The 27,301-nt window shown below is 48.7% G+C and overlaps 1 protein-coding gene across 3 annotated transcripts in view; it reads right to left on the bottom strand.

Moving 5' to 3' along the window:
• Positions 1-1,991: 1,991 nt before the first annotated feature.
• The window catches only part of MDGA1 (MAM domain containing glycosylphosphatidylinositol anchor 1), a 152,694-nt gene continuing 127,384 nt past the window's right edge, over positions 1,992-27,301 (bottom strand). For all 3 annotated transcript variants that reach the window (XM_063390872.1, XM_063390870.1, XM_063390871.1), the window contains 4 exons: positions 27,126-27,260; positions 13,627-13,757; positions 12,571-12,679; positions 1,992-11,437 (listed from right to left, as the gene is read on the bottom strand). In XM_063390872.1, the coding sequence (XP_063246942.1) occupies positions 11,346-11,437; positions 12,571-12,679; positions 13,627-13,757; positions 27,126-27,260 (467 nt within the window). In that variant the 3' untranslated portion in view covers positions 1,992-11,345. The remainder of the gene's footprint in view (positions 11,438-12,570; positions 12,680-13,626; positions 13,758-27,125; positions 27,261-27,301) is intronic.

The raw sequence follows: 27,301 nt of genomic DNA, 5'->3' as shown, positions 1-27,301 counted from the left end.
AGGTGATATTGCTGTCTACAGTGCACACAGGAGGGACTGAGCTGCAGCAGCTGTACAATCAATAGTACAGAGCACCTTGCAGGAACAGCCTGAACCTCAGCCTGGTTTCTAATCTGCCAGCACATCCTCTTCTCCCTTAGGGAAGAATTGAAACATAAAGCTCGGGAATGTATTAGTGTGTAGGTAATGAGTGACTGCAGATGGGGTGCCAGGCAAATACAAACTAAACAGTAAATTCTGGGTTATCAGAGGTAATCCCCGATGGTGGTGCCCTGTCTGAGAGAGCCAGAGCCCAGGCTTTTACAGTATGTGTCATTTTACAGCTGACAACACACTAAAATTTTTGAATGCTTCTGCAAAGCAGACGTAGTGTGGGACAACTAGAACAGCAAGAATTAACAATTAATGACAAAAAATGCAAAATTCCAGGACAAAAGGTAAGTGGCTGGAGTAGACTCCAGCTCTCTGGGTGATTTTAAAAAATCTTACATTTTTCCTTCTTTGGCTGCTCCCCTCTACCTCACTTTCCTCCCAGCCTGTGCCTGTTCCTTCAAAATACAGCCTGCTTTCCTGCCCAGTCCCTGTCCAGCCTCAGAGCTGTTCTGGCGTGTGTGAAGGGAGAGGGACTCTGAGGGGGAGTCATGGCAGAGTGGGACTCTGGGTCTCAACATGCGCATGGCAAGGGTGAGCTGAACTTGGGCAGGAATGAGAGAGATGAGTGCTATGTGCATGCACATATATGCAAATATATAATATATATGTATGTTACATATATATATACACACACATATGTATTTGTTTAATAGTGCTTTCCAGTACTTTGACCTGAATCACCACAGTAATTCCAGTATCCAGCTCCCTTCAGACTCCCATCTGGAACAGTTATTTTTCATTATGAGAGGGAAAAAGGAAGCATTTACTAGGCATGATTACTTTCATAGAATCATAAAACCAAACATCTTCTTTGCTGCTGGGTTTCACAACTGCTTGCTGTGGGGGAAGAAAAGGAGATAGAAATGCTGGGTTAGTTTGGAAGACCCTTCTGCATTGCTTTGTTCCCTATCCCCAACTTTCTCCAGGCAGCGCAGATGCCACGGAGTCATCATCATTAACACCAGCTGAAGTGGAGGGTATGGCTGTAGCTTATGTGATCCACTGCCCCACAGGCAGGGCAGGCACCTGGGTGCTGTTTTTGTTTTAGAATCTGGTGAGGTTCAGCCAACAGCAGCTGGTGGCATGTAAAACAAAACTATGTTTGGCTTTCACACTCTGTTCTCTTAAGTGCTGCTCTTAAGGGCTTGGGTGAGGCAAAGTTAACTTAGGGTCTAAGCTGAGGAGCCTTGCAGGAGAAGACACGTTCACCCAAGAACATCTTAGGCATCACATGGGTTGTGGTTGGAATTGCCTATTCTCTGATGTGTCCATGGAGCAGCTGGAGCCATGCTGGAATCCCTGGGGTGGACGCGAATACCAGAACAAAGGGCTCTGGCATCACACTGACAGCCCAGGGCTGTTGGCTTGTTTCACACCTGCTCGTTTGGGAGCTGCTGCCTTGGCTCATCTTCTTTGTGGGAGAAGTCAAGAGCAAGGGACAAAAGAATCAGTTTTGAGTAGTGTCATCAGAAGCCAGCAGCCTCAACAGCTGCAGGTCTGGGATGGGAAGAAGAGGTTCAGAAAGGCAGGAGGAGTGCTGGGTAAGGGAACATCAGGGGAGGCACTCTCCCCACCAGGGCTCCCCAGCACTAACTGCCCCAAACCTGCCTGTGCCATGTCCTATGCCCTGCCCTGGTGGTGCTGGGGTTTGGGCAAATCTGAGAAGCCTTCCCCAGGGACTTAACCAGATGTTTTGGGAAGACTCAGGGTCAAACACTGGCACATGCCTCAGTGCTGAGCAGCAACACAAGCTCCTCCCTGCCCCAGCACCAACTGCAGGCTGCACCTTGTCACCCCGACCCCACAGAGAGGGACACACAGGCTCACCCACTCGAGTACTGCAGCTTTATTTGAATGAAACAATCCACGTTGAGAGTCTGGAGGTTACACGGCGGGTGCACTGGGGCTGGGGGGAGGCGGTGGATGAGGCAACGCTTATAAAACATCTCACCCTGTTTAAAAGGTTCAGTTCAGTCCCTTTGTGTTTTGTGCTTTTAACGTTGTGGATGGCTTGGTATCATGGTGGCAAGAGGGTCCCAGCTCCACTCAGTGGTGGTGATGGCACTCTGCGAGATGTGGAGTGGGGATGGGACAAGACATGGTGGAGATGAGGGAGGTGGGTGCAGATGAGGCTCTGTCCCAGGATCCCCACCTAAGATACTGATAGCAAAACCCCCAAGAGACATCAGAGGACCCCCCTCCCTCCTCCACAGTATCCCCAAACACACAGACTTTGTCTGTCACTCCATTTGGGGGCCTGTTTCCAAACACTTCTGTCAGGTCAACCAACACTTTTGTACTGGCCTTGGTGACCTGGAAGTGTGAGGCGATGCAGTTCCACTGGAACTGGATCCCACTGAAGTGGCTCATTGGTGGGCCTGAGCTGGTTCTCCCTGCACCTCGGAAGTTGAGGACAGGATTTTGGTGTGATCCCCTTCTATGGGATCCAGGGATGAAGTCTGCTGCTGTCTCTCCAGGCTGGAAATGAAACATTTGGTGAGGGTAAGTAAGGAGCAGGGGGATGGAGTGAGAAAGAGTGTGGAAATCACTGTCTGATGCTCACTTCTGGCCAAAAGCAGATGTCAGAGCTGTTTCCCCATGAGACAGTTGTATCTTGGACAATGGCCCCTTTCCTCTGCTATGTGTATTGTGACACAGGCAGGATGGTCCTGACTGGGGAAAAGGACCTAAGCAAAACCATGCTGGCACCAAATTTCCCATTACATCTAGAGGTTAGAGATTGTCTCCATGCTGTCAGGCAAGGGGTGTGACTAAAACCACAAAGAAGAACCATGTATCATAGCATTCACAGCTTTTAGAGAATGTCTTGAGATGAATGCATGCTGTGGAACCCCCTGGAACGAGATGGTACATCTAGAAGATCACAAAAACTGGAGAACAGGCCAAGCTCATCTATTTGAAAACATTGACACTAGGCCACTTTACCCAGCTTTAACACCAACAATTACATTAATGTGCTGAGAAGCTGGGGATGGGCAGCAGAGAAGAACAAACAAGGTTTGACGAGAGGAAAAGGTCACCTCCAGCAAACTGAGAGATGCTACATGCATAGGAAAGCTTCTTTGCTGCAGGTCTGTAAATACCTTCCCTCAGCAGCATCTGAATTTTCCCAGGGAAATGTCTAGTGCTCACCAGTCCCTTGCTCAGTCTCTGTGTGGTACATGCTGCTACCCATACAAAAGACACAAACGTTACTCCAGTCAATGCCTGTGGCATTTTATAGACAGAGTGGTATCTATGTTCTCCTCTCAGCAGACTCTAGGTGCTGCCTGAGCTGACCATGCTGCTACAGCCTAGCTGTCGCTCTGCTGACTGATACCCACAGTTGGTGTCAAGGCCCAGTGAGACATACCAAATACACCAAATATATCTGAGATATACCAAATGTCCCACTTTTGTAGGCGCTCCAAGTTGGAGCATTGACTGTGGAGAAGGGAAAGGTGGGGATTCCACCTCCTAAATGGGCCCTGTCTCCTCCCTGCTGCATTTCTGGCAGCTGCAACTCATCCACACCTCAGCTTTTAGCTTTGATCCCTCTACAAGCTGCTAAGATAGACACTGTTATCTGTGCTGGACCTACAGTGCAAACACCACCTGGAAACAGCTTCATCTCAGCACCACATTACTTATCAGGGTCACCAAATGAAAACCAGTCGGTGCCTGCCTGCAGAGGCTGCAACACAGGGGAGGAAGTGGGGTTGCACTTGCTCTTAGCTGGTTTGGGCTCAGCCTTGAGCTGCTGTAATGCTGAGAACAAAGGAGGTGCAGCTCACTCAGAGTGGCAGAGCAGGACTGCTGACATCTGGCATGTTCCAGCTCCTACCCAGGGCCTGTCTTTGCTGATGAACTGAGGCTTGCCACAGTTACGCAACTTCTGAAGATCTTGGAGTATCTCTTCATTGTAACAGCTGGGCTTTACACAGCTGGAAGCCACATCACTGCCTACATGGCAGGACCAGAGCCCATCTCCCCCAGCCAAAGCAGATCCCCACTGGCTCACAGCAGCAGCAGCAGGGGGGCTTTTATCTTCCTCCAGACTTGGTTGTCAGACAGGACAGAGGCACATGGATGGCAGAGCAGACAGGTACATGTCACTCAGCTCACAGCTTCAGGCAAGGGCCCAGCCATTGCAGCACAGGGCACATCCATCTCCATGAGCCTTGCGCACAGGTACTGGGAGTGACTGGCTCTGTATGACAGCTGTCCTGCTGGCCCTGTCTTATACTGAGTTTAGGCCATCCTGAGGGTAAAAAAATCCCACTCTAAGTCAAAGATTCATAGCCCCATTTCCTTTTAGAACAACAGCTAATGGAAGCACAAAATTTTGTCTCATTCCACAGGACCCAACTGTTTTTAGGACATAGCAAATGCAAGCAAAACCTGGATTTACCACAGACCTGCACTCCTCTCTACAAAAACCTCTAATCACCCAGCTCTACCCTTGCAACAGTGAAGACAGCATCTCTCCCTTTCCCTCGTTCTATGCTCAGTGCTGGAAAACCATGAAAGGCAGCAGTGAGAAGGACAGTGCTCATAAGCTGGGACCAGCCCTTTGCAGCTTTCCTCAGGGATCACTCATGGGAGGACAGTGGCTTGCCTGGCTTCTTCATGTACAGATGTGCTGAGGATCTGGAGCTGGGCTAGTGTATTTTACTGGGAAATCTGGTCTCAGGATTTTCTTTAGTCTCCTTGCCCAGCATCTGAGAAGCTGCAGGTCAGAGCCTACTGCCTGCTATCAGTGAAACAAAGGACAATGCACTGTTCATCTCATCCTTCCTCTCTCCTTTTCCAGAGAACACAAGCCCTGGTCCATCCATCCAGCCATGCATGGTGCTGTTGTGAGCCTTCCTTTGCCTCTCATAGGTCCCTGATGGAGCCAACACATGCCCTGAAGTGCTCCTGCTCCACCACCACCACCCAGGCAGCCCCACCAGCCCCTCAGGCTTTGCCAGGGCTGCAGGCTGCAGCAAGATGGAGAAGGTGCCAGAGCAGATCTGGGCAATCTGGACTGAGCCTCTATTTCCTGCAGCCACACAGCACAGGACACAGTAAGCCCTGCTGACTTGCTGTCTGTCTCTGGAGCTCCCTCTCTGTTTGAGAAAGGATGCTTGATGGCAAAGCCACTGAGCATGCACCTGACTCACAGCCCACGGTCTGGATGTCAGGCATACACTTCAGACAAATTGGAGTGGGATGGCATTGCTTTTCCATGGCCAAGAGATTGTCCTGCAGACTACAGTTGTCTGCAAACTGCATTCTGCCCCTCTCTGGAATTGGGTGGTCAAAAGTGGCCCTGGGCCATCCCACGGTGCTGCTTGGGATGTTCAAAGCCTCCAGAGCAGAAGTGGTCTTGTATGACCATACCAAACTGTAAGTAGCCATCAGAGGACCCCAAAATTCCCTGTGGGGTGCTGGGTGGTGTCAGATGATCAGCCAAACTGATGTGTGCCTTAATCCCAAGGGAAGTACTGAAAACACATCCCACAGCTATCATTTGGGGTGCTGGGTGGACCAAGGCTATTCACTCCCTGCTGGAAACCAACAGCTGCCAGTTATTATTACCATGGAGTGTAAATTTGGTCAGGTTAAAATGCAATATCCAGAGCTCTCCTGCCTTTTTATTCTGTAAAAGCCTTTTGTTGCAGGATGAGCAGCTATCATTTGGGCCAAAGCAAATACAAATTATGGCAACAGCCTGCGCAGGGTCCTGCTGCTGCACACTTCCTGTTATAAACACGGATGCACCCAAATCAAGGGCAGCCTGGAAATGACAACATATCAGGGCAATTTAAAGGACCTAAAGTGGTCTCCCAAAGCCAGGAGTGCCGGGAGGCCCATCCTTAGCACAGGAAATACTGACAATGCAACTGCTGTCATCATTGAAAAGCAGGTGGGTGCAAGAGCAGGGCACCAGTAGGTGCTGTGGCACCATGTCCCACCACACCCAGCTCGAGGCACAGAGTCCATGGTGATATGCTCCTCCGTGCCATTGTAGCACACCCAAAGGCACCCAGGAGGCAAAGGGGTGCTGCAGCACTTCCAGAGGAAAATGGGCATCTGTGTGGTGCTGGCAGATAAAGGTAACTAAAACAGCAACATCCTGAAGCAGCAGCTTCCTGAGCTCTCTGCTTTAACAAAGAGGTTTATCTCTTCACGTGGGGTGAGGTGACACCACTTACTCCATGGAGGAGGGAAAATGCCCTGGTTCCTTTGCCTGTCTCTGCCCAGGGCAGCATGAAGGACCCCCTGGCAATTCCCATAGGCAAAATTCCCTGCCTCAGCCTTGCTGAGAGCAAATGGGGAGCAGGGCTTTCTCTTGACAGTGCCCTGCACGGGGACCACTTCATGCTGGAGACGAGGCTCAGGGCACTGGTGGAGGGATGCTTCTCCCACCAGCACCACTGAGTGTCCCCCCCAGGCTGAGAAGCACCCGGCACCAATCCAAAAGCTGGGCACCTCTTGGCACAGAGTGATAGGGACAAGCTGAGGAGGAGGAGGAATCGAGACTCTGCTCTCCCTTTGGTTGTAAACTATTATTTTGTTTTGTAATTCTGGAGTAGTGCACCCACAGGATTTTGTATAGAAAGAAATTAAATTTCAATACTTTGAATAGCAGGGGGGAATAAAATACGATTGGTAGCATGTTTACTACACTCATTCTCACATCTCTAAATTATTCTTGCAAAAAAAGTACCAGCTTAAATTTCTGAAGCCTGCCCCCCCTCCCCCCAATTTTTCCCTGATTGCTGCCATATTTCTTTCCAGAAGAAAACTAGTTCCCAGAAGAAGGGCTCCCTATCACTGTTGCTACAGCTGTTCTCCAGGCAGCACGCTGTGCAGCTCTGCTGGAGCAGCTCTGCCTGCCTGCCAATCACGGAATCCCAGAATATGCTGAGTTGAAAGGCACCCATGAACAGTTCCCAAACCATTTGTGCACTGCGCAAAGTTTTTCATGTACATGAAGCATTTTTTCCTTCCCATACAGCTGGGAAGGGTTGCACTCAGGTGTTCCTAATTACTTAACTCCAGATCAAATGGAAAATATTAGGTCCATCGCTTTCCAGCGGCTGATCTTTGTGGAAGAAAAATAGTCTATTATTATTACCAGCCAGGCACTGCATTTCAGGGCAAGCAGTAGGAACTGATGTTCATATTGTTAAAAGCCATGGATTAAAGTTCTGTTGATGATCTGCTATTTGGACTTGCACTGAACTGTAGAAAATTATAATTAAAAAGTATATTTTTCAGAATACAGTGAACAACTACAAAAAGAGGTTTCAAATGTAAGTTTCTTTGTAAGCCCCACTGGTAACTACACAGTAGCATTCACTACTTCTAATATCTACAACTTATACCCAGGAGCCTGCACACTCACATATTTTCTGTTCTATACCCTGAAAAAAAATGAAATCGAGTATATATCGGCTAACACCCACACAGCATTCTTCCTAATGTATTTCTACAACTACCAAGCAGAGGTCTCCTTGTAAATAAAAGCAGTCTCTTAAATTTATATTGCACTTTTCTTCTGCAGGGAATTTCATACTATATACAGGAATAATATCCACCACTGCTGAAATGCAGCCACTTCTGGAGTGGAATAAAGCAGCTATTGGATAGGCACAGAGCAACATAAAACATCAGGAAGAGACACATAACATTGGGAGACTGCAACAGATATTTAAGAAGACAGACAGTAATTAAGTTTAAGGACTGTAATTTAGCCAGAACACTGTGAAAAACGCGAAGGGATCTTTAATTGGAAGGAGTAAGGAGCATGGCTTTACATCTCACCTGGGATGCATCACCACCACAAGGAGACTTGCTTCTCAAGCATGGGGTGGTAAACCACAAATACCGCTATCCTCAAAGAAGAGGGACCCTGCCTCCCCTCCACTCCATCACTGCAAGCTTCCCATCCTTGCTGCTGAAGTGCCTCTTTCCTCTGGTACCATCTCTCAGCACATCTGCCAGGGAAATGAGGTCTTTCCTTTTGTCCTCGGTACCTCTGACAAGCAGAGGCACTTGGGTTAATGACCTTCCCCCAAGCTCACCAGCAGCTGCTCTCTGGCCAGAGATAAACGGGCAGATGTCTAAGTGGGAAGGGGCTTCCTGAGACTTTTACTGAAGCTGATGAAGCTGACAGCAGGAGAAGGCTTCACCTCTGGCTGGGGCAGCCTCCTTGCTCTGCTCTGGACCTCTGGCCACCAAAGGGCTTCTTGCCCCCTGTGCCACTGATTGATGTGGTGGGGCTCTTACGTCCTTCCTCGCAGGGGCTGGCACCAGGGCATGGACTCCCTCCCTGCAGGTGTCCCTTTCTAAAATTGTGGTGCCCTTTTGCTGACATCTGCTCACAGGTAATGCTTTGTCCATCATCCTGAACCTTCAGGCTGCACCTCCCCAGCCCCACAGCACTTTTGATGCCCACTAAACCCCAGCAAAACCTGGGTGCTTGTGCAACCTGGGCTGAGCAGTCTGTAGAAACAAATGCATAGGGGCCTCTGCCTCAGAGCTTAGAAGGTGAGATGGTTGCCCTGGGCCATCTCTTATCGATGGGGAAGCACTCCTGTCTCCACCTTCTGCCCAGCAGAAGCCTTCTGCACCAGCAATGCAACACAAATATTTTACTGCTGACAGATCAGGTGAAGCTTTCAAGTGCCCCTGGAAAAGCATGGTCTCTCTCCTGGGAGTGAAAGCAGACTCTTACCAGGAGCAGGGTGATCACATCTGACCTCCAACAAGCACAGAGGAAAGGAAGAGCTGAAAGAACTCAGCCTAAAAAAGGGCAGCACTGGCTGCCCATGAAAATGGCAACAGACAGCAAGACACAGATTTGCTGTTGGCACCCACTGTATCCCATGGCACTGCCTGGCCCTGGGCAACAGCCATGGGCTTCCTGGTCAAATGTGCACTGTGATTGAGGTCTGGCTCTGGAGGGAGGAGTGGAGACAGAAAAGACACGGCCCCAATTCTTGGAAATGGAGAAAAGCAGAACGAGCTGGGGAGACCTGTAACATGCCCTCCCACTGTCTTGCAAGGCCTCCTGTGAAGAAGGTCCCCTTGTCCCTCAGAGCTGATGTCTTTTCTCTCTCTGATGGTGGCTGTCTCTGCTGGGAATTAAGTAGGAGCTTCCCCCCTCCATCAGTGAAGGCAATGAGGCCCCAGCCGTGGCTGGAAGCTGAGCAGGAGGCAGCAAATACATTCATTCAGGTGATTTCAGACAAACACAGCTGTCTTAGAGAAGCTGATATATTCATCAGAAATGGGTAAGGAGCCATGGGTCTTCATTGAGACAGCTATCTTATCTGTGGTACTCCAGATAGGGATTTTGGAGGGGGTGTCCTTTAGGAGGAAGAGTCACACTTAACTAATTACCAGTGTGGGTTAGTAAATCCCAACTCACAGCCTTGTGGGGCTAGCTCTGCCCTGTGCAGGGAGGTAAGTTGTGCCCAGAGCTGCTTCCAGATGCAACAAGGCTATCACAGCTCCTGTCTGGCTAGTGCAGGGCAAATCCTTCTCCTGGGTGTTCACCTGGAGCAGAACCTTGTGCCCCCACCTTGAGGAGGTTAGGCCAGACCTGCTACAGGTTTGCAGCAGAGAGAAACACCAGCTGCACCCACTCCTGATACCATCAAGAAAAAGGTGAATTTCCCCCATCCCTGTTCCTTTGTTCCTCAGTGGCAAACAGGGCCACAGTTCAGCACAAGCCCCTCTTTCAGGCCAACTTCCTGCCTCCATCCCTCTTGGAGCAGTTTCTTGCCTGTTCCATGTTTCAGCTCCTCTGCCCACTGCCGTGGCAGTGGAAGCTGAGTGCCTGTGTGGCTGCATGTGCTGATAAAATTCAGCCACCTCAGCCCTGAGCAGCAATGCTGTTGCCAACCTTTTGCCCACACTGCAGCAAATGCACTGTGCATGCAGGAAAGCCTTGTGAGGTGAGAGGGCAGCATTGGAGCTGCCTGAGCTGCCAGCCCGGGGGCTGGGTCATGGGCAGGACTTGCTGCCTGGTTGAAGAACGTTTAAATGCCTGACTCTTCTCATAATCCAGAAAACTTGAGGTGGAGGAGGTTAAGCAATGGGATAAAAACCAAAATAAATAGGTAACAAAATGTGGGCAGAGAGGCCACCCTGGGTTTAGGGCTGAGGCAGTTGTCATCCCAATATTCACAGGGGGAAGCCAATGTGCAACTGCTCCACCCTTCCAGTCCCATCCCGTCACATCCCATCCCTCAGCCCCATAGAGACCAAACTTTTCTGTCTGCAGCTGAGACCTGCTCCCTACCCAGCAAGAGTGCTGAGAGACAGAAAGAGGCTCTTGGAGGCCAGTGCTGCTGCTGGATCCCGCCAGGACTTCACCACTCAGCGTGGTCCATGTCATTGGTCCCTTCCTTGCTCCATCTTCGCCAGGCCATGGGATGAGAAGCACAGAGCGGTGGGGAAAGGCCAAAGCAAACCACACTGGGGGCAATTAAATAGGTGAGAGCCTGGAGGATGTGGATGGATGGAGACACCGAAGCACATGCGGTGCGAGGAAAGGCGCTGCGGCCGCCGGCACGGGCGGTGCTGCCCGCGGACGAGGCGGTGCTACTGCGGGGAGCGGGGCCAGAGCGGGGCAGCCCCAGCCAGAGGGAAAGCATGAGGAGACAAGGGGAGTGCTGCAGGATGTCATCCACTAGGCTGTGGGCTCTGCAGCAAAGAAGGTAACTGTTCTGGTAGAAATTTGTGCTTTAATATATTTTTGTTTGTTTGTTTAAAACAAGTTCCCACTTCCCTGAGGAAGCCCTGTCCAACATTCCCAAGGAAACATGGGGGTGGTTTTTTTTTTCTTCCTTCATTTGCTCTTCACATTTCTTCATTCCTGTTTTTTGTGTTTCGTTCCTTCTTTTCTCTGTATGTGTTTCTTTCCTTCCTCTCTCTCTCACTCTCTCTCTCGTGCACGTGCTTTTTAAAAAAAGTTCTGTCTTTATTTTTAAATTTTGTTCTAGACATTATGACTTTCTCAAGGAGTGCTCCAGTTCTGAACCAGATCCCTTTGCATGGTCATGCCTGTCAGTCTTTGGTAACATATGGACACTTTGGTGTGCCAGTGAGGAGGGGAGGAAGAGGAGCAGAGGTGGCTGAGTAGGAAAGGAGCAGGAATGTCTTGATCCGAAGACAGGAGCGCTCACTTGCCATCATCTGAGCAGCACGTAAAGGAAGAAAGTCAATGGTCCACAAAGCCAAGGGCTGTGCAGGGCTGGGACACCGCTTCCTGGAAGAGCAACAGCTGCCAGCCAAGAAGGGAGAAAGAGAATTAGTGATGAGACAGATTCAGACCTCATCAAACAAGTCAGCACACATCTGTGTCTTCTCCCACCCTGAAGCACAGAGAGTTCCCTGATCTTTTGATACTTTGAGCCTTCCCTGGATGTTCTCAAGGCTCCCCAAAACTAACTTTGGAAAAAAAGGTTGAATCTTAGACACTTTTGCAATCCAATCCTCCTTTCTTCCCCAGAACTTTCAATCTGAGTCAAACAAAAGACTCTCATTGTGTTATGGCTACATCCTAGGCTAAAAGAGACCTTTAACGGCACCTAAAATTTTGAAAATTTTAGAGTGTTCTGACTTGTTTCCCTCTTCTTCTCTGGAGCTAAGAAAATTGCTAGAAGTGACTCTTACTCTGAAGGTTTTCTTGCTTCAAAAATACATAAACCAAACTGAACCTTGCTCTCAAGTGCCTGTCTGGCTCTGGTTTGCGTACTCTGAACATCTGCTCTCTGAGGCATGTTATCGAGGGCACAGGCAGGACTACAGCAGATGGCAATCCACTGATTCCCACCCAATGCCTACGTACTGCTTACACACACACCTCGCTGCAGCTTCAATCCAGGGTGCACCCCAGTGAGGGTGCAGTTGTCTCCCTCACTGCAGTGCTGGCATCAGTTTATGTGGGTGGACTGGAAAGGGGCTGGTGGGATTTAGCCTGGCTGTGCCTCTGCTCAGATGGCAACGGAAGGAAGCACAGCCCTCCCTTGTTCCATGCCCCAAAGAACAGATTTTTTTTATTTAATGGAGTAGGACTGACTTCACACCACAGAGGCCATTAAAGCCTGCAGAAGGTCCACTCCTTTTCAGAGCTTCCATAACTAGAGTTTCCAGGAAATGAGATATTGCAGAAGTCCTTAGCTTTTTGGGGGATGACACCTCCTGGTTGTTCCTTTCACTTTTGTTAGCTCTCGACTATAAAACAAGCCCAAGAGTCTGACAGCCCCTCTGGTGATTTCTGCTGTGGGGTCATCCATCCTGCTGAGTCCCCCCAGCACGTCAGTGTGCTCTGAAATCAGCTGTGCATCCCTGGCATGCACATTTGTGAATGCACTCCTGCCAGCTTGTTTGCCTCTGAGGCAGACACAGCCTCACCCTTATTCGGTCCAATTGGCTTCCTCGGGCAGTCTCCCTTTTTCAGAGTGACGTCGTCGATGGCAATGTCCCCCTCGTAGCTCGTGCCTCGGACACCTTCAAAGATGATCTACAAGCAGAGCACGGGAGAGAGCCCGCGTGAGGCTGCAGGTGTGGAAGGCCCTTCCTGCGCTGCAGGGCTTTGCAGAGGTGAGCAGGACACAGAGCATATCTTATCAGCCCCCCAAGAGAGTTATTTCTTTCCTGTTTCTCCAATATTCACAGGATCTGGAAAGCCAGATCCCACTGTTTATGGGATCAACCTTTTTGTGCTGAGCATCTGTGCAGTAATAAATGAGCATTAGAGCTCTGCTTTATTACATGTCCTGCTCTACGAAGCCAACCAATACCAAACAGAACTTGCAAAGAGTAGCTACATTCTTATTTACTATTTTGAAGTACCCAAAAGCACACTGGGCATTTTGCCACAGTGCCACAACTTAACCAGCCTGTACAGGGCAGCTCTCACGAACAACCCTACAACAGCAGAGTAGCCTGGGGGGTAAAAACCTCAGCCATAAAAGCAGCCCACTGCCTGGGTACACATGAACAACTCGATGAGCACATGCAGACTGCCCAGCTCATACTCACAAGCGCTCCTAGAGTCCTAAGCAAGAGGCACAGCAGAGGTGGGCTCTGCAGCACATGCTAGAAGAAATCCCTAGCACTCAGTCACTTTTACACCAACAGGCCAGCATTCCCCAGCTGCTCAGCACCGAGGCACCTCTCTGTCACACAGACATATCCATAAGGAGCTCTCTGACAAGCAGTTTCTAGACCAGGAATAACCAGAAAATTTATAGTGCCAAACTGATGCTTGCACATAAAAACCTCAAGGAGAAGTGGATTTGACTTCTGTGCATCCACTAATCCTTTGCCTTGCCCAGTGACCCTGGGGGTTGAGTGCTCCTTGTGCCCCACCGGTCCCTGTGCTACAGAGGAAGATGTCTGCCAGGAAATCTACATCCATGGCACATGGATAGGGCAGGTGGCTCCTTGACTGTGGGCTTGGCTTACCTGGAAGGGCCCAGGCGGGTTGATGGGCACATGTGCCTGCTGCCACATGTTGCCCCGATTCCCGCTGAGGGACCAGACCTGGGTGTCGATGGCTCGCTTGTTCCGCACGCGAACTAGCAGGTTCAGGGAGCCTGTAAGAGAGAAAGGGGCCTCTGGCATGCTGGGGCAGGCAGCCAAGCCTGCCTGCTGGGCTGGCTGCTGGCACAGCTCTGGGCTCAGTTTCGGACCACAGCTGCAAGCCCCAGCTGGCCCAGGGACAGCCTGCAGAGCCCCAGCGGTCAACTCTAAAGGGAGCCAGCTTCCTCCTGTGTCCATGGATATGTGCCACTGGCAATGTTTCATCCACCTGGCCCTTCCTAGGGAAGCACTGACCCAGACAAAGAGGGACAGGATGAGGAAGAAGCAGTGTGCAGCATGGCTGGGGTGGTAGGGGGTGGCAGAAATGCTAGCTACCAGGGGCCTCCAGAGCATCCCATCCAACCTCCTGCTTGAAGCTCTCTCCTGCACTACATGAGGGCAGCATGGTTTTGCCTGGCCAAGTCTTGAACTTCCCTGAGGAAACCATGTTTTCCCACTGTCCAGTTTGAACTTCCAGCACTATCAGTTGTGGTCACTGTTCCTTATATAATTTAATACTATGAAAAGATCTTTGAATTTTCCCTTGAAACAGTTGCGGGCCAATGGCCAATAGCAACTTCCTCCTTGCCAAACAGAGCAAGTCCAGCTTCTTTAACTTCTCTTTCTAAGGCCGTCTGCTCCTGGCCCTTGACCAGGTCAGAAGGGCACTCCTGATGCCCTTTGCTGAATCCCACTAATTTCTCTACATTCCATTTGAAATACATGTTCTGGGAGCCCGGAACATATATTTGCCTCTCCCTCTGCTCACCACTGGCACCTGAAATATGCAATGCAGCTCACAAGGCTCTCCCTGCCCTGGCCCTGGCCCTGGCCCTGAGCTGTGGAAATACACCCAGTGTCCCCATTCACCACTTGCCCTGGGAGCAGCCTTGGAGTGAGCAGCTGTTCTCTGGAGCACCAGACAGCATTGCCTGTTCCACACCACCTGGTACCACCCCAGCCCAGTGTTTTCAGAGGTTCACAAAGATCCTGTGAATCGATGCCGACTTCAAGTTCTTTCAAAAAAAGCAATTCCCCAAAGGTTTTGTCTATCATTAAACCAAAACCAAAGCCAACAAATCTCAAAGCATTTCCAGTTCTCACTTTGAAAACAGTGTCACAGCTTCCTACCCTCCACCCACACACACAACCATCTCAGTTTGTCTTCTAAAGCATTTTGTTAGTATGCCCTCAGATTACTTCTTTTCCTTTTTGCTTCAGTGAAAAAAACATTTTTAAACATTCAATCAGGGTTGACCTGAAACACTTTTTTTTTTTTTTCTCTCAAGAAATCAATCACAACTCTAATCATGCTGTTGCTCATCACTGTTTCTGGTCTCCGTACACAGATATATTACACCTGAGAGTACGGAGGAAATAGTAACCCTTACTTATCCATCTGTAGTCTGTCTGCACTTGGGATGCTGCATTCCCACATGGGTATGCCCTTCAGAAAAGCAGCAGAAAGAGGTCAGGGGAGAGACAGCGAAACAGGCTTTCCTATATAACCTCCCTCCTACATGATCCCCCCAAATCCTTCATTTTTGGCACATCTACCTTAGGGGCACTGTGTGAATGACAGGAACCTGGAAATACTCCCATCAAGTGCCTAGCTATCAGAAACTGAGAGATACATCACAGGGAGTTCAGAGCATAATAAAGATGATGAAATGTTTAGATTCTTAGGGAATGACTTACAAGGAAAGGTTAAAAATATGAAATATGTATATAATTTAGTGAAATGAGGATAGAAAACACATTATTTGGAAATATTCAGAAGCATTAGCTGTAAGGCAAGCTGAGAAAACTAGATGAAGGCCTGACAGGATACAGACAGCCTATCCAATCCCCTTCCCAGGTGGTAGTCAGTTTGGGATGCACACCGCAGCCCAGGACAAGGAGAAAAATAGCTTGTTTCTCTCTCTCTTGAGATCAGCTGGCACTGCATAACCTTGGGGGATCCAAGACAGTGAGACCTTCCCGCTGGAAACACAGTGCCACAGATAAGAAAAGTCACTACAGGAGTCTGGCAAAACCAGCTTTGAGCTGCTGATTTCTTGGCATCTTCCCTGCCCTCAGCAGCTTCCTATGAAGGAAAGTCTCTCTAAAGATACCTAGTCCTCATGGAGCCCCTTGTCCAAACTGACAGCTCACGCAGGAACTACATAACCCCATAGATCAATGTCAACAGGAGTGTGTTCAGAGCAGCTAATTACAGACTCCAGAGCCAGTGAGGTGAGGGACTGAGAGCAAATGAAGAATTCATATGAAGCTGCTAGCATGCAAGGATTAAAAACAACCATTGTCTATTCTATCCTCATTTGGGGACTTGTAGCTAGGATTTGCTGCACAACAGCCTGGCTGAGTAGCCAGCACTGGGACAAATCACGCAGCAAACGAACTTTGATGCCCTAGGAAAAAAGCAATGGCAAGATAGAAAGAAACACAGAGAAGCATCTGGAATGCAAATTAGTGTCTCCAAAGCACTGCCTGTGAATGCCTGGCCTAAACCCAAAATAAGCCTGAGCACATCCTGGCTGACAGCTCCATGTCCTTGCAGCATCAGGAAAAACAACCTTTTGGCCCCCGAATTCCCTAACACAACAATTCTGAATATGAGCAGGCATTCTTCAAATGTTTTACAATTGGAAAGGAAGCTCCCTTATCTACTCAAAACATGCCGTGTTTCACTACTCCTGTCTACACATGGAAAACTGAAGGTCAAAACACAGGAGCAGCATGCCCATGGCTATCTTAGAAATCAGTCAGAGTTGTAGAGGGCAGCCAGCTCTCACAGCTCTACCTGCAATCCCTGCTGAGTTACAGAGCCTCCCTGAGACTGGGAAGGAACTACACCACCTCCATTTTTCCAGTAGAACTATCACTGGGAATATGCTTCTGGGAGGCATGGAAGAGGCTCCTGGACTCGAAACAGTAATGACACCTCTATCCCATCTGAACTGAGTCCACAAGGTTGTAAATGTTAAAGTTGGTACAGCTGTTCTACTTTACTGCCACCAGTTGCCAGTTAATTTAGGGGCTGGAGTGGTGGTGGAGTTACCTGTAAATGAAACTCCAGGTCTGCACTCTAGGCAGAGCCATAAAACATTGCAGACTTGGACTATGGGAATCTCCAAGTCATCTTCCTTTCCAGTGGTTACAAACTGAAGAATTGAAGTATGACCTGCTCTCCAACTCATCATCAGTGGAGATGAGAAAGACCCATCTGGAACAGTCTCCAGTGCCAGTTGATGCAGTCACCCTTTTTGCCTGGTTTCACACTGCAATCATGCCTGGTTTCTTCTATCAGAGTCCAAAGCCAGCTGGACAGTTTTGTTACCTATTTCTCTCCTTGTTACCCCTGCCATCTCCCCTGCCTGGCATTTTCTAAGGGTGCCTGCTGGTGAGGCACACAGAAAGACAGACCATCTATCTGCTGCTGTATGTCTCCAGCTGAACAGAGACACACAAACAAAAGGGAAATCCCAGGACACCAGAAATCCTCTTGTTACCTCTTCCCATACAATGCAATCTTTGCATTTGTCCTGTAATCTGTATTATTCCTTCTTCCCAATCAAAAGGGAGAATAAAGGCAAGTGATGAGTGATGAGGAATTAATTACAGGCAGAGCCAGCTGTACCTTCTGCTGGCTGCCTTGAAGACCAGAGCTGGCATTTCAAAAGAATGGCACTCACACAAAAGACCAGCTGGGCTGCCAGATAGAGTAACCCAAGGGATGCCTTTAAATGTTACCTTCTCACAACAAAAAAAGGTCCTCACTCGGTTTCCACAGGACAGGGACTTCACTGTCACACTGAATTGCAGTGTAGCTCCAGAAGAGCTGGCACAGGCAGCAGTGGGAGGGACACAGGGCCTGCACAGGCAGGGATATCAGCACAGTCGGTGTGGGATGGCAGGGAAGGCAGAGGTTTCCTCAAGAGTTCTCTTGGGGAGTTAATGCAGGGTGATGGGGTGGGGAGAAGGCTAAGGAACAGCTCCGTTTACATGGCTCAGACAGAAGGTAGGCAGCTGGACTAGTCAGGAAGCAAAGGGAGGATGACACTATGCACTGAGAGATGGAGTGCCATGCCAAGGGCAGCAGAGCTCTGTGGGATGGGTAGGGAATGCTGTTGGGATCCACAGCCAGGAGCTGGCACGCAGCCTGGTCTCACTGCAACTGCCTGCTGCACTCCTGTAAGATCCTTGCTCCAGTATGGGGCAATCTCAGGATTGATCAGCTATTGATGAGAATTCCTGGCTGCAGCTCCAGTGTAGATTAGGCACCCAACTGGGAGTTCAGGGATGAAAGTCCCTATGGAAATTCCAATGGCAAGACAGATTGAGATAAGCTGACTGATTGCAAGAGATATCCAGTAGCTGGAGAGAGATTCACAGTGTGGAGAGGACTTAGACCTTGCACAACTTAGCAAAGTCACTCACAGACGCAAAATGAGGGCTAAAACCAATCAAGGGAGAAAAGAGCTCTTACATTTCTAACAGGGCCTCTGAGCACTTCTTTGAGTGTTTAATGTTAATGCCACTGATCAGAAACTGAAAGGCCAAAGCTTAGTGCAGGCAAATACCAGGAGCAAATGACAGTCTCCAGAAAGAATCTATTACTGTTTATAATTTCCACAACAAACACAGGTCTCTCTTCCTCTCTCATTTAAATGGATGTTAATGAATAGCAGTCAGCATCAGGCTGGTTCACAGAGCTGGGGGAAAAGTTATTGCTCTGAGAGCTAGAGAGCAGAGGGTGGAAAAATAATTGTAGCACAGATAGAGATGCAGAAACAATACCAAGTGATACTGACTCATAATTTCTAGGAATGTAAGTTGTCTTTGTGCCATGGTAGGATGTATTTACTCATTCACAGTCTCTAAAGATGCTTCACACATTAACATATGAGGAGTAAGACAATTAAAGCCTCTGGGCTGCTTTCCACTCCTGACTACAGAGAATTTCTTTCACTGCTCTGCTTGGTGTGCAGGGCCCCCTCTGTCCAGTCACCAGGTCACCACACAGACCTGTTTCTGAGCCACCACTTCACTAACTTCAGGGTGGGAGGGTTCAGAGAGCTCATCCTGGTCAGAGCTTGGAAAGCACCATGATCCCACCTCTCCTCACCAGGTATCTGCACTGGGCATGGAGAACGTTCAGCCTGTGCTGTCAGCTGATTGCTGTGGGATACTCCATGCTCTGTAGGGAGGCTATGGAGAAAGGAATCAGGGGAATCAAAGTCTCCTGTTTCCTGCTGTGTCTAGGACTTTCTGGGGATATAAACAGCAATAAGGTAAGTTTTGACTGGCAAAGTTTCCCCTACAGCAAACCTCTGAAAATTACTTATATATGGCTACAGGGATTTTTCTTTGCAGTTAACTGTGGATTTCAAAAACCCAAAGCAACAAACACATTTCCACCTCTGACCTCCTAAACCATCATCAAATGAGGTTGGGCTTGAAGTAATATTCCCTGACATGGCAAAGCCAATTGCACAGATTGATCTATGATCCATCACTATCTATCTCACCAGTCTGGCATGTACAGGAATTTCAGGATGGAGGGAGTGTACCAGCAGAAAAGCAGCAACACTCTAAAAAGGCAAAGCAGACATATGGCTGGGCCCCTGGGGAAACACACTGGGCAGGGGGGACCTGGGCCCTGCAGACAGTGGGATAAGTGCAGTGGTATTGTCATGGCTGTCTCGTGATGAGGAATAATGGGAGGAAGGCAGGCAAGCTACAGCTATAGCTCCTTCTCTCCAGCACCTCCCCACCTGTCTGTGTACACTGAGAGCAGATGGTGATATGGCAGGAGCAGACTCGCAATGGAGCTATGCTTGAGCTCCTTTGCTCATTTCGTCCACCAATCTAATTAGAGAAACTGTTAGCATAGAAAGATGAATGATACAAGACTTCCATCTTTGATAGTGTGTTTATGGAACAAAATCCTGGCACTCCTTTTCATGGAAAATTCCCTCAGAGGCTGTTTGTGACCAGTAACATGCTTTCTATGTGTGGACAACAGGATGTGGTTTAAGAAATTCAAAAGAGGGAGAAAAAAGATCTCCATGCTCCATAATATTAAATTTATGCTATTTCAGAAGAACAAATGCCCATCTGGTATGCAGCTAGAACAGAATGGAGGGAGGGCACAGGGAGAGTGACTCAGGGGTAAGTTCAGAGCTGGTCACTTATTGGGGCTGTGTAGGAGCCCAGTGCTGCTGGTGACAGCACCAGGCAGGGCTGGGAGAGTCTCAGGTGCTGGGCAAATGCTCTCCTTCATTTGTCTCCTTCATTTCTCTGTGCGGCTGCTGGCAAGAAGGATGGGAAGATGCCGATGGGGGCAGCTCCTTCCCTCTTTCCTGCTGTAGCTGCTGGTCCCCAGAATTACTGGGTACTACCTTAGAGAGAAGAAGCCAGCCTGGGTGAACATCACAGAATTGTTTACATTGGAAAAGACCTTTAATATCAAGTCCAAGCATTAAAAATAAGACTATGGTAAACCTAGCAAGAAGGAGATCATGTGCAGGCAACTTTTCCCACCAGTTTTGCAGACTCAAGAAGCAGAGTGAACCATAGTTCATCTGTGAGGTCTGTTTGCTCCTTGTTCACCCTCTGTTTCATGACATGCCCAGATGCCTTCAGGCAATGCTCTCTCTCCTCCCAGCTTTGATAACGGGCCCTTTCATCTTTGGCGCCAGAGACAGCTGGGTCCTTTGCGGAATCCATGTGCTCAGCTCTCAGACTGAGAGCACGCACTGTGCTCAGCGCTCCCCGACGAGCTGAAACAAAGTCTGCTTCATAGACACTGCCAGGTTTAAAAGAGCACAACAGCCAGACAGGGGGCTCTGCCTGTCTCCCTTCCGTGGGCAGGCTTTGCAAAGACCTCAGCTAGAGAGGAGGGAGCCTCCCAGAGCCCCCAAAATACAAATGATGTGTGTGAAAGGACTCACGACAAAACCCCTGCAGACACGGATGTACTTATTCTGGAGAAAATTTTGCCTGTCTCTCCTCTGTCCCTATTAACAATCTCCCTATTTCCCCATCATCACCCTGTCAGTGGTGTCTCAGTCCCGGGAGCCAAGCACAGCAGCTGCACGGCTGCAGGGCTTGGAGCAGATGGGCTGTTTCACTGCAATGCTGAAGCCAGTCAGACAGCAGGAAGGAGCAGCTGAGATCACACATTCTTCCTGCCGAACTGAGGACACCACTCAAAAGCTGCTCTCTGGCCTCCTGCTCTGACTGACCTAGGAAGATGTGAGAGGATGAATGGTTCAGGCCTTGAGAGTGATTTGCTGCAGGAAGGGTGTTAGAGCAGGCTGTGCTCCCAGCTTCGAGCCCATTATAGCTGGGATGCATTACAGGATGCATTATAGCAAGAGACTTCTACCACTTCATGCCTGCCTTACTAGCACCACAAAACTTCAAGGCAACTAGCTGAGACTCCAAACCTGTAACTGCAAACTCCTTCAAGTGTTGGGGTGCCTGTCATCCTTGCAGAGCTCGCTTTGGGAGAGAAGTCACTCCTAGAAGTGATTGATGGTGGTCACAGACACTTGTTAAACATTTCTTTGGCTTTCTGGGATGCATTTCCATACATTACAAAATCATGTCTGGTTGAAGCTCGAGCACAGATAGGGATGGATGCACAAGGAGTGTCTCATGGTTTTCACTCTGTCCCCATAGCCTTTATCCTGTCAGAGCACCCAGGGGGGTGTCCAGATGTGCACCTGGAATGACCAACAGTGAAACAATTAGTGGTCCGTGGAGAGAATAGAAGAGTGACAGGGGAGTGCTAAAGGAGTAGCTGGATATGCTCTGAGAGCTCCTGTTTCCTCTTAAGTGTCTGTTAAGTTTTGTATATATCAATTTCAGAGTCTGAATAATTGATGCAACACCTAATGTCTCAGGAGATGATCAGGTTGCAGTGTATCCTTACAGCTCCTCAACTTTGCACAAGGTTGCTGATGTGATTAAAGTCTGAATGGAAAGATGTTCTGCTGAATGAAGGGAGGGGGGATCACAGCAACTGTGTACCAGAGGAAAAACTGTGTCTCCAGTCAGGTAATCAGGAGCAAAGAAAATCTGTGGGGATTCAGGGCAAATGAATGGGTGCAATCTGTGCTCCAACAGCCTTCCCAACAAAACCTGCAGCAAGAAAGTAGTCAGACATTCAACTAGTATGACAGAAGAGGACTTCTGAAGAAGGCAACATTTCAGTGCTTATCTGCACTGGGAACTTGATTCAGTGATGCCCTTTTAGTGAGGATCAAGGAAAGGCAGGGATCAGTGAACCCACATTCAAGGTACTAAAGAGAATGCGGGCATCAACGTGAAGATATATTTGTGGAATGAAAATGACATGTAGCCAATCCACATCTGAACACCTTTCCCTTGTCTCCATGTTCTCTTTAGATGTTATGCTCTTTGGCGTAGGGATGATCCAATCCTACATATCAAACATGCTGTTGGTGCTTTTGTAAGTAAACATCTAATGAAGTTTCAGACATAGTATTTATTGGGCTCCAGCAAAAGTAACTGAAGGGAATTCTCTGCCCTTGGTTATGCAGGAAGTCTGATTAGATGATGTATCAGTGCCATTGGGTCCTAATAATCTTTAAATCTATGCCTCTAATGCCAAGTTCACTGAATTCTTTAGGAAAACAATGACTTCATCTGTCTTTGGTTCAGAGCCATTGTATTGAACTTACAGAGACTGAGTGACACTTTACAAGTACGTGGTCTTCTTGCTGGGTATTTATAATCCTTGCTCATGATCATGGTATTTGACTAACCTCCCAAAACACCCATGCAGATACTACTAGATGAGACCACAATCTATCCAAAGGTCCATACTGTAGCCCACAGGAAGGTGCTGGATCTCTAACAAATCATTAGTCAAATACGTATTTATTGATGGCCAAGAACACATCTGAATAAGTGGCAAAAGAATGAGTATTAAAAAAATTGAATACATTTTTTCATTACAAACTGTTCGCTTAACTCTAACTGCAACTTGCTTTCAAGAGCCTAGAGGGAAGTGAATCATACTCATTAGGAAAATCAGCCTCCCCTCAATCAATCCAGTGATGTAATCTCTCCTGTGTAGAGTTATTGCACTGGAGCTAATGGCATGGATTTAATGAACGATACATTTCTATGTAAGGCAAACTGCATGTACCCAAAAGAAAGCAGCCAGCTCCAGGGTGCCACCTGTATTACTGTGCAGTGGCAGGGTGCCGTGTTCATAAGCAAAGTTTGGGTAGGAACGAGGGAGCTGTGATGATGAATCCTACAAAAATGATGCCTTTGTGGTTCAAGCTGCTTTTGCACTGACATAAGCAGTACCTCTCAATCTGTGTGTCCTGACAGCTCTGACAAATGTCACTTGTCAGAAACAAGTTGAAGCCACATGGCACCTGCTGGCTCCTACATGTGATCATCCACCATGGCCTTTCAGACACACCTTTGCACTGGTTGTCTGATCTGAGCTGAAGAAGTAAAGAAGCAATTCAGTTTGGCAGGCCTTCCAGACCTGCGATTCCTCCTCAGCAGGAGGGCACCAGTGGTGACACTGCCTGTGTCAGTGGCCTGCCCACAACCCAATTCCCTCTGTGAAACAGCCATGGCTTTCTTGCACTCAGATGCTGTGGCAAGTGATCTGATCAGGTCTCATTGCTTCCAGTGACTCAGAACCAAAATCCTTCCTAATCAGTCCCCAGCACTGTTCCTCATGGGATCTTAGAGTAGAGTAGAGGAGAGAAAAAAGAAAAGGGAAATGAAGGCAAAGAAAAGTTGGAAAGGATCTACAACCACCAACTGCCTGATCACTTTGATCACCTCTCCAGGAAGCCTATTCCAGTGTCTGACCACCCTTCCAATAAAGAAATTGGATCCTCCCCGATGCCGTTTTGAACCATTCCCGTGCATCCTGTCACTGGATACCATTGATTGGCACTTTTCACCCCCTTTCCCTCCTCAAGAAGCTGTAGAAAGCAATGAGTACTTTGCAATTTTATTGTAAGCTTCCCATCCTGATTATACACGGACCAGACTTAGCTGAGGTGGTCAGATCAGGTCTGTGTCAGCACTGGAACGATCCCATCCTTAGCTCTCCATTCAGTGGCTGAAATTTCCATGTCTCTCTCAACAACTTTCATCCTGTGAACTGACCATGAGGGCATCTCTTACTGCAGGGCCCGCAGGAGCATCCAGCAGCAAGCAGGGGTCCATACAGATCATAACCTGGCTACCACTGAGTTAGGAGGCATGAAAGAATGGTAGCAGGGGACTGTGGTGGAACCAGTCTGCCAGGGAAACTGTCCTCTTAAAGCATCCCCCTCCCAAGCAGCCCCTGGGAAGGGAGGAAGAGGAGTCTGATGGCTGAAGCAAAGACTTGAGGATTTGCTTCCAGCCAGCCTGGCAAAGAGGCTTTTTGAACTTGGTGAGTAGTTGCTAGCTGGCATGGCTAGTTTCCTCCCCTGAAGAAAGCACGCAATTCCTCAGAAACACAGAATCACAGAATATTCTGAGCTAGAAGAGACTCACGAGGATCATCAAGTCCAACTCCTAAGTGAATGACCCACACAGGGATTGATGCCACGACAATGACATCATTAGCACCAGGCTCCAACCAGCTGAGCCTCATTTGACATTTCTATGCCAGCTGCAAGTAAGACACCCTTGTTCCTGAATGCCTGGTGGAAATGGGATTTCTTTTCTTCCCCTCCCCCTGATTTTTGTTTTGGGGCTGGCAGGATCATAGGGTGATGTGAATACTTGCTACAGAGGGGGCCAGAGGAAGAAAAACAGATGACCAAATAACTTCAGAAGAACAGGGATTGCCTCCAGGGAGCTCCCCTTCATCCTGCTCTCTCATCAGCTGAGAGATATTCAACAGTGTCCTGCTCTGCTAGTCACTGAATATTTTATATCACGGCTACAACCAGTGCATTTGTATTCTGTTTCTCTCTTTCGTCATATCTATTATAAACGAGTAGTGTCTGGGAACTCTCCCAGGGAAGATTTGCCTGGATGGCTACGGATATTTTATAGTCAAATTGTGAGAGTAAACCAGCTTTCAAGTTCTGTAGTGGGGGGAGAAAAAAGGTAATAAAATGGTTATTAAAAAAATAAATAAATGTCGGGATTTTATATGGCTACTTTTTGTAGTGACAGAGCTTCAGTTTGCTCCACAACGGAGCTGGAGTTGCTAGAAGAGGCTTGGGATGGGAGACACCCTCTTGCTGGCATTGTCTGCTGACAGGAGCAGTCTGATACACTCTTGCTGGCACCTGGCTGGGCAGGGCTGTGCTGGCACCAGCTGAGCCAAGGTGGCTGTGACTGCAGGCATCAGGAACAGCAGGGTCTATCGGAAGCAGGGCACGGCTCGGGATTGCAGCATCCCCACCTTTACCTTCACTGTGCTGGATGTGTGAGATGGATGGGAGGGCAGGGTCTGTCTCCTCATTTCACAGGAGAAGTCCTACTGAGTCCTACACCTTCCTCTTAACCAGGGCTAAAGAAGAAGAGCTGAATAAACTTGTTTTGCTCTAAGAACTCTGAGAGGACTTCAGCCAATAAGGGCATCAAGCCTGGCATCAAGATACTAAGTTTCAATCTGCAGGCAGATATATGGTGGGTTTGCTGGACCAAGTCATTCCACAGGCCAAGAGAAAAAGAACTTTTTTCTCATTTTGTTCTCTTTCCATCTCTGTCTCTGTCTGATTTTAAAATTCGCTCTCAGCTCAGCAGCACCCACTGTGGAAATTATATGGCATTAGTCTATCTGCCTCACAGAAATTTATCAGTCCCTTTGTACAACAAGAGGAAAAACAGGGATCAGTCAGGGGCCATAACACTGGGTAGGAAGGGAAAAATCAACAGATATAAAAAGTATCTGAAGCTGAGGAGCAGAAAATGGCACTCAGAGGCTTTCTTAAGTCTCAGGAGTCACTGTCACTTTGGCTAATTTGTGGGTAGAGCAAATCAGGAAAGAGTTAAAATGCTAAAAGCAAAAAAACCTGTCATGAATTGATTCTCTGGCATGTCCAGTCCACCCCATCTCCAGACAGGCCACCACAAGAAAACTGTTCAACTGAGCTCTCTTCCAAAATCAAGCGAATGTTGATGAGCTTTTACTTCACCTGTGAAATGACCCTGGGAATATGACACAAGAAAAAAAGCAAGAGAGGCCTCCTCTCTCCACATCTCTTTTTTTGCCAATCTCCCACCAGTCTGGGCCATTCTTCATCAAAGAATGAGACCCCTTTTGAAGCCTCCAGGAGAAGATGAGCAGGCATTAGGCACCAGAGCTGACTTACCATAAGGGCCAGCTGCAGGGGACATGAGTTTGCCAGACAGTATTAGCAGCTGGACTCTGTCAGCTAAGCAGGACCAGCAGGTCCAGGAAAATCTGGTATGAGCCAACACTGACAGTGCTCTGCCTGAACAGCCTGCCACCACTGGCATGACTACAACACGGAGCAGCCTGTCACCAGGGGGAATTCAGGTGTGTGAAAACACCTCTTACCCAGCCCAATTCCAAGTGCAGGAAGCAGATATGAACCCTTCAAACACAGACACAGATGGAGACCTGCTGTGTGAACTGCAGCCCAGTTCCCAGTCCCCGACACCCATGGAGTCAGGGTTTCAGCCTTGCCCAGATTTTGCAGTTTAACCTCTCAGCTGTGCCACATGTGCAAAGAGATGTGGCCAGACTCAGGTGCATGTTCCCTCCCAATGACATGTACAGTACTGAGCAGAGAGCAGGTAATTAACCCTGCTTATTGAAGGGCGGACACATTCCTGCCTGGGCCCTGATTTTTCAGTCAGGCTCTAGTCCAGCAGGTGATTAATAACCCTGTGTGCTCTGGGAAGAGTGCATCTATTATTCAAATTAATGAAATTATAATCAAGAGGTGACGAATTAGCACTTGCTCCTTGACTGGATATGGAAACTCATTAGTGTGCCAGGCACTTCTGTGGTGCTGGCTGTGCTCGAGGCTTACAGCAAAGAGAGGAGGGAGCCAGGCAGAGCAGGCAGCCCCTTGGCACAGCTCGGGGAACACACATCCTGCACACCTCAGTGTAGCTGTGGCCACCCCAGAACTCTCTGGTTCACAAAGCCCCTTCACTCTCTTCTCCTGTCTAATGGGCAGACTGATTGTAACGTGCTGCCCCAAGGATGGGCTGTGACAGCCTCACAATCCTGCCACTGCTGGGCTACAGAAAAATATTTGAGTGCAGCAGCCCACCCTGCTGCTTGCAATACTGGAGTAGGACTGTGCAATTGCTGGTCACAGGCACAGCTGCTGGAGCAAGAGGCTGGAGATCTTCCCACATGAGGCTGAGTTTCCCCTTCCCCAGCAGGTACTCACCGATGTGCTTCCCGTACATGTGGTAGTAGAAGGAGACACAGTAATACTTGGCAGTGATGTTGTAGAGGGGGCTGATGAGCCGGGCTTTGTCTCCTGTCACCCGGGGCCGGGACGCCTCGATGAACATGTAATAACCTGCAGAACGGAGGGAAAGGTGGGCAAAGGCAGCATGCACT

Source organism: Prinia subflava, chromosome 2 (genome assembly GCF_021018805.1).
Source record: "Prinia subflava isolate CZ2003 ecotype Zambia chromosome 2, Cam_Psub_1.2, whole genome shotgun sequence".
Taxonomy (NCBI): Eukaryota; Metazoa; Chordata; class Aves; order Passeriformes; family Cisticolidae; genus Prinia; species Prinia subflava.
This window is presented reverse-complemented; position numbering and strand designations above follow the sequence as displayed.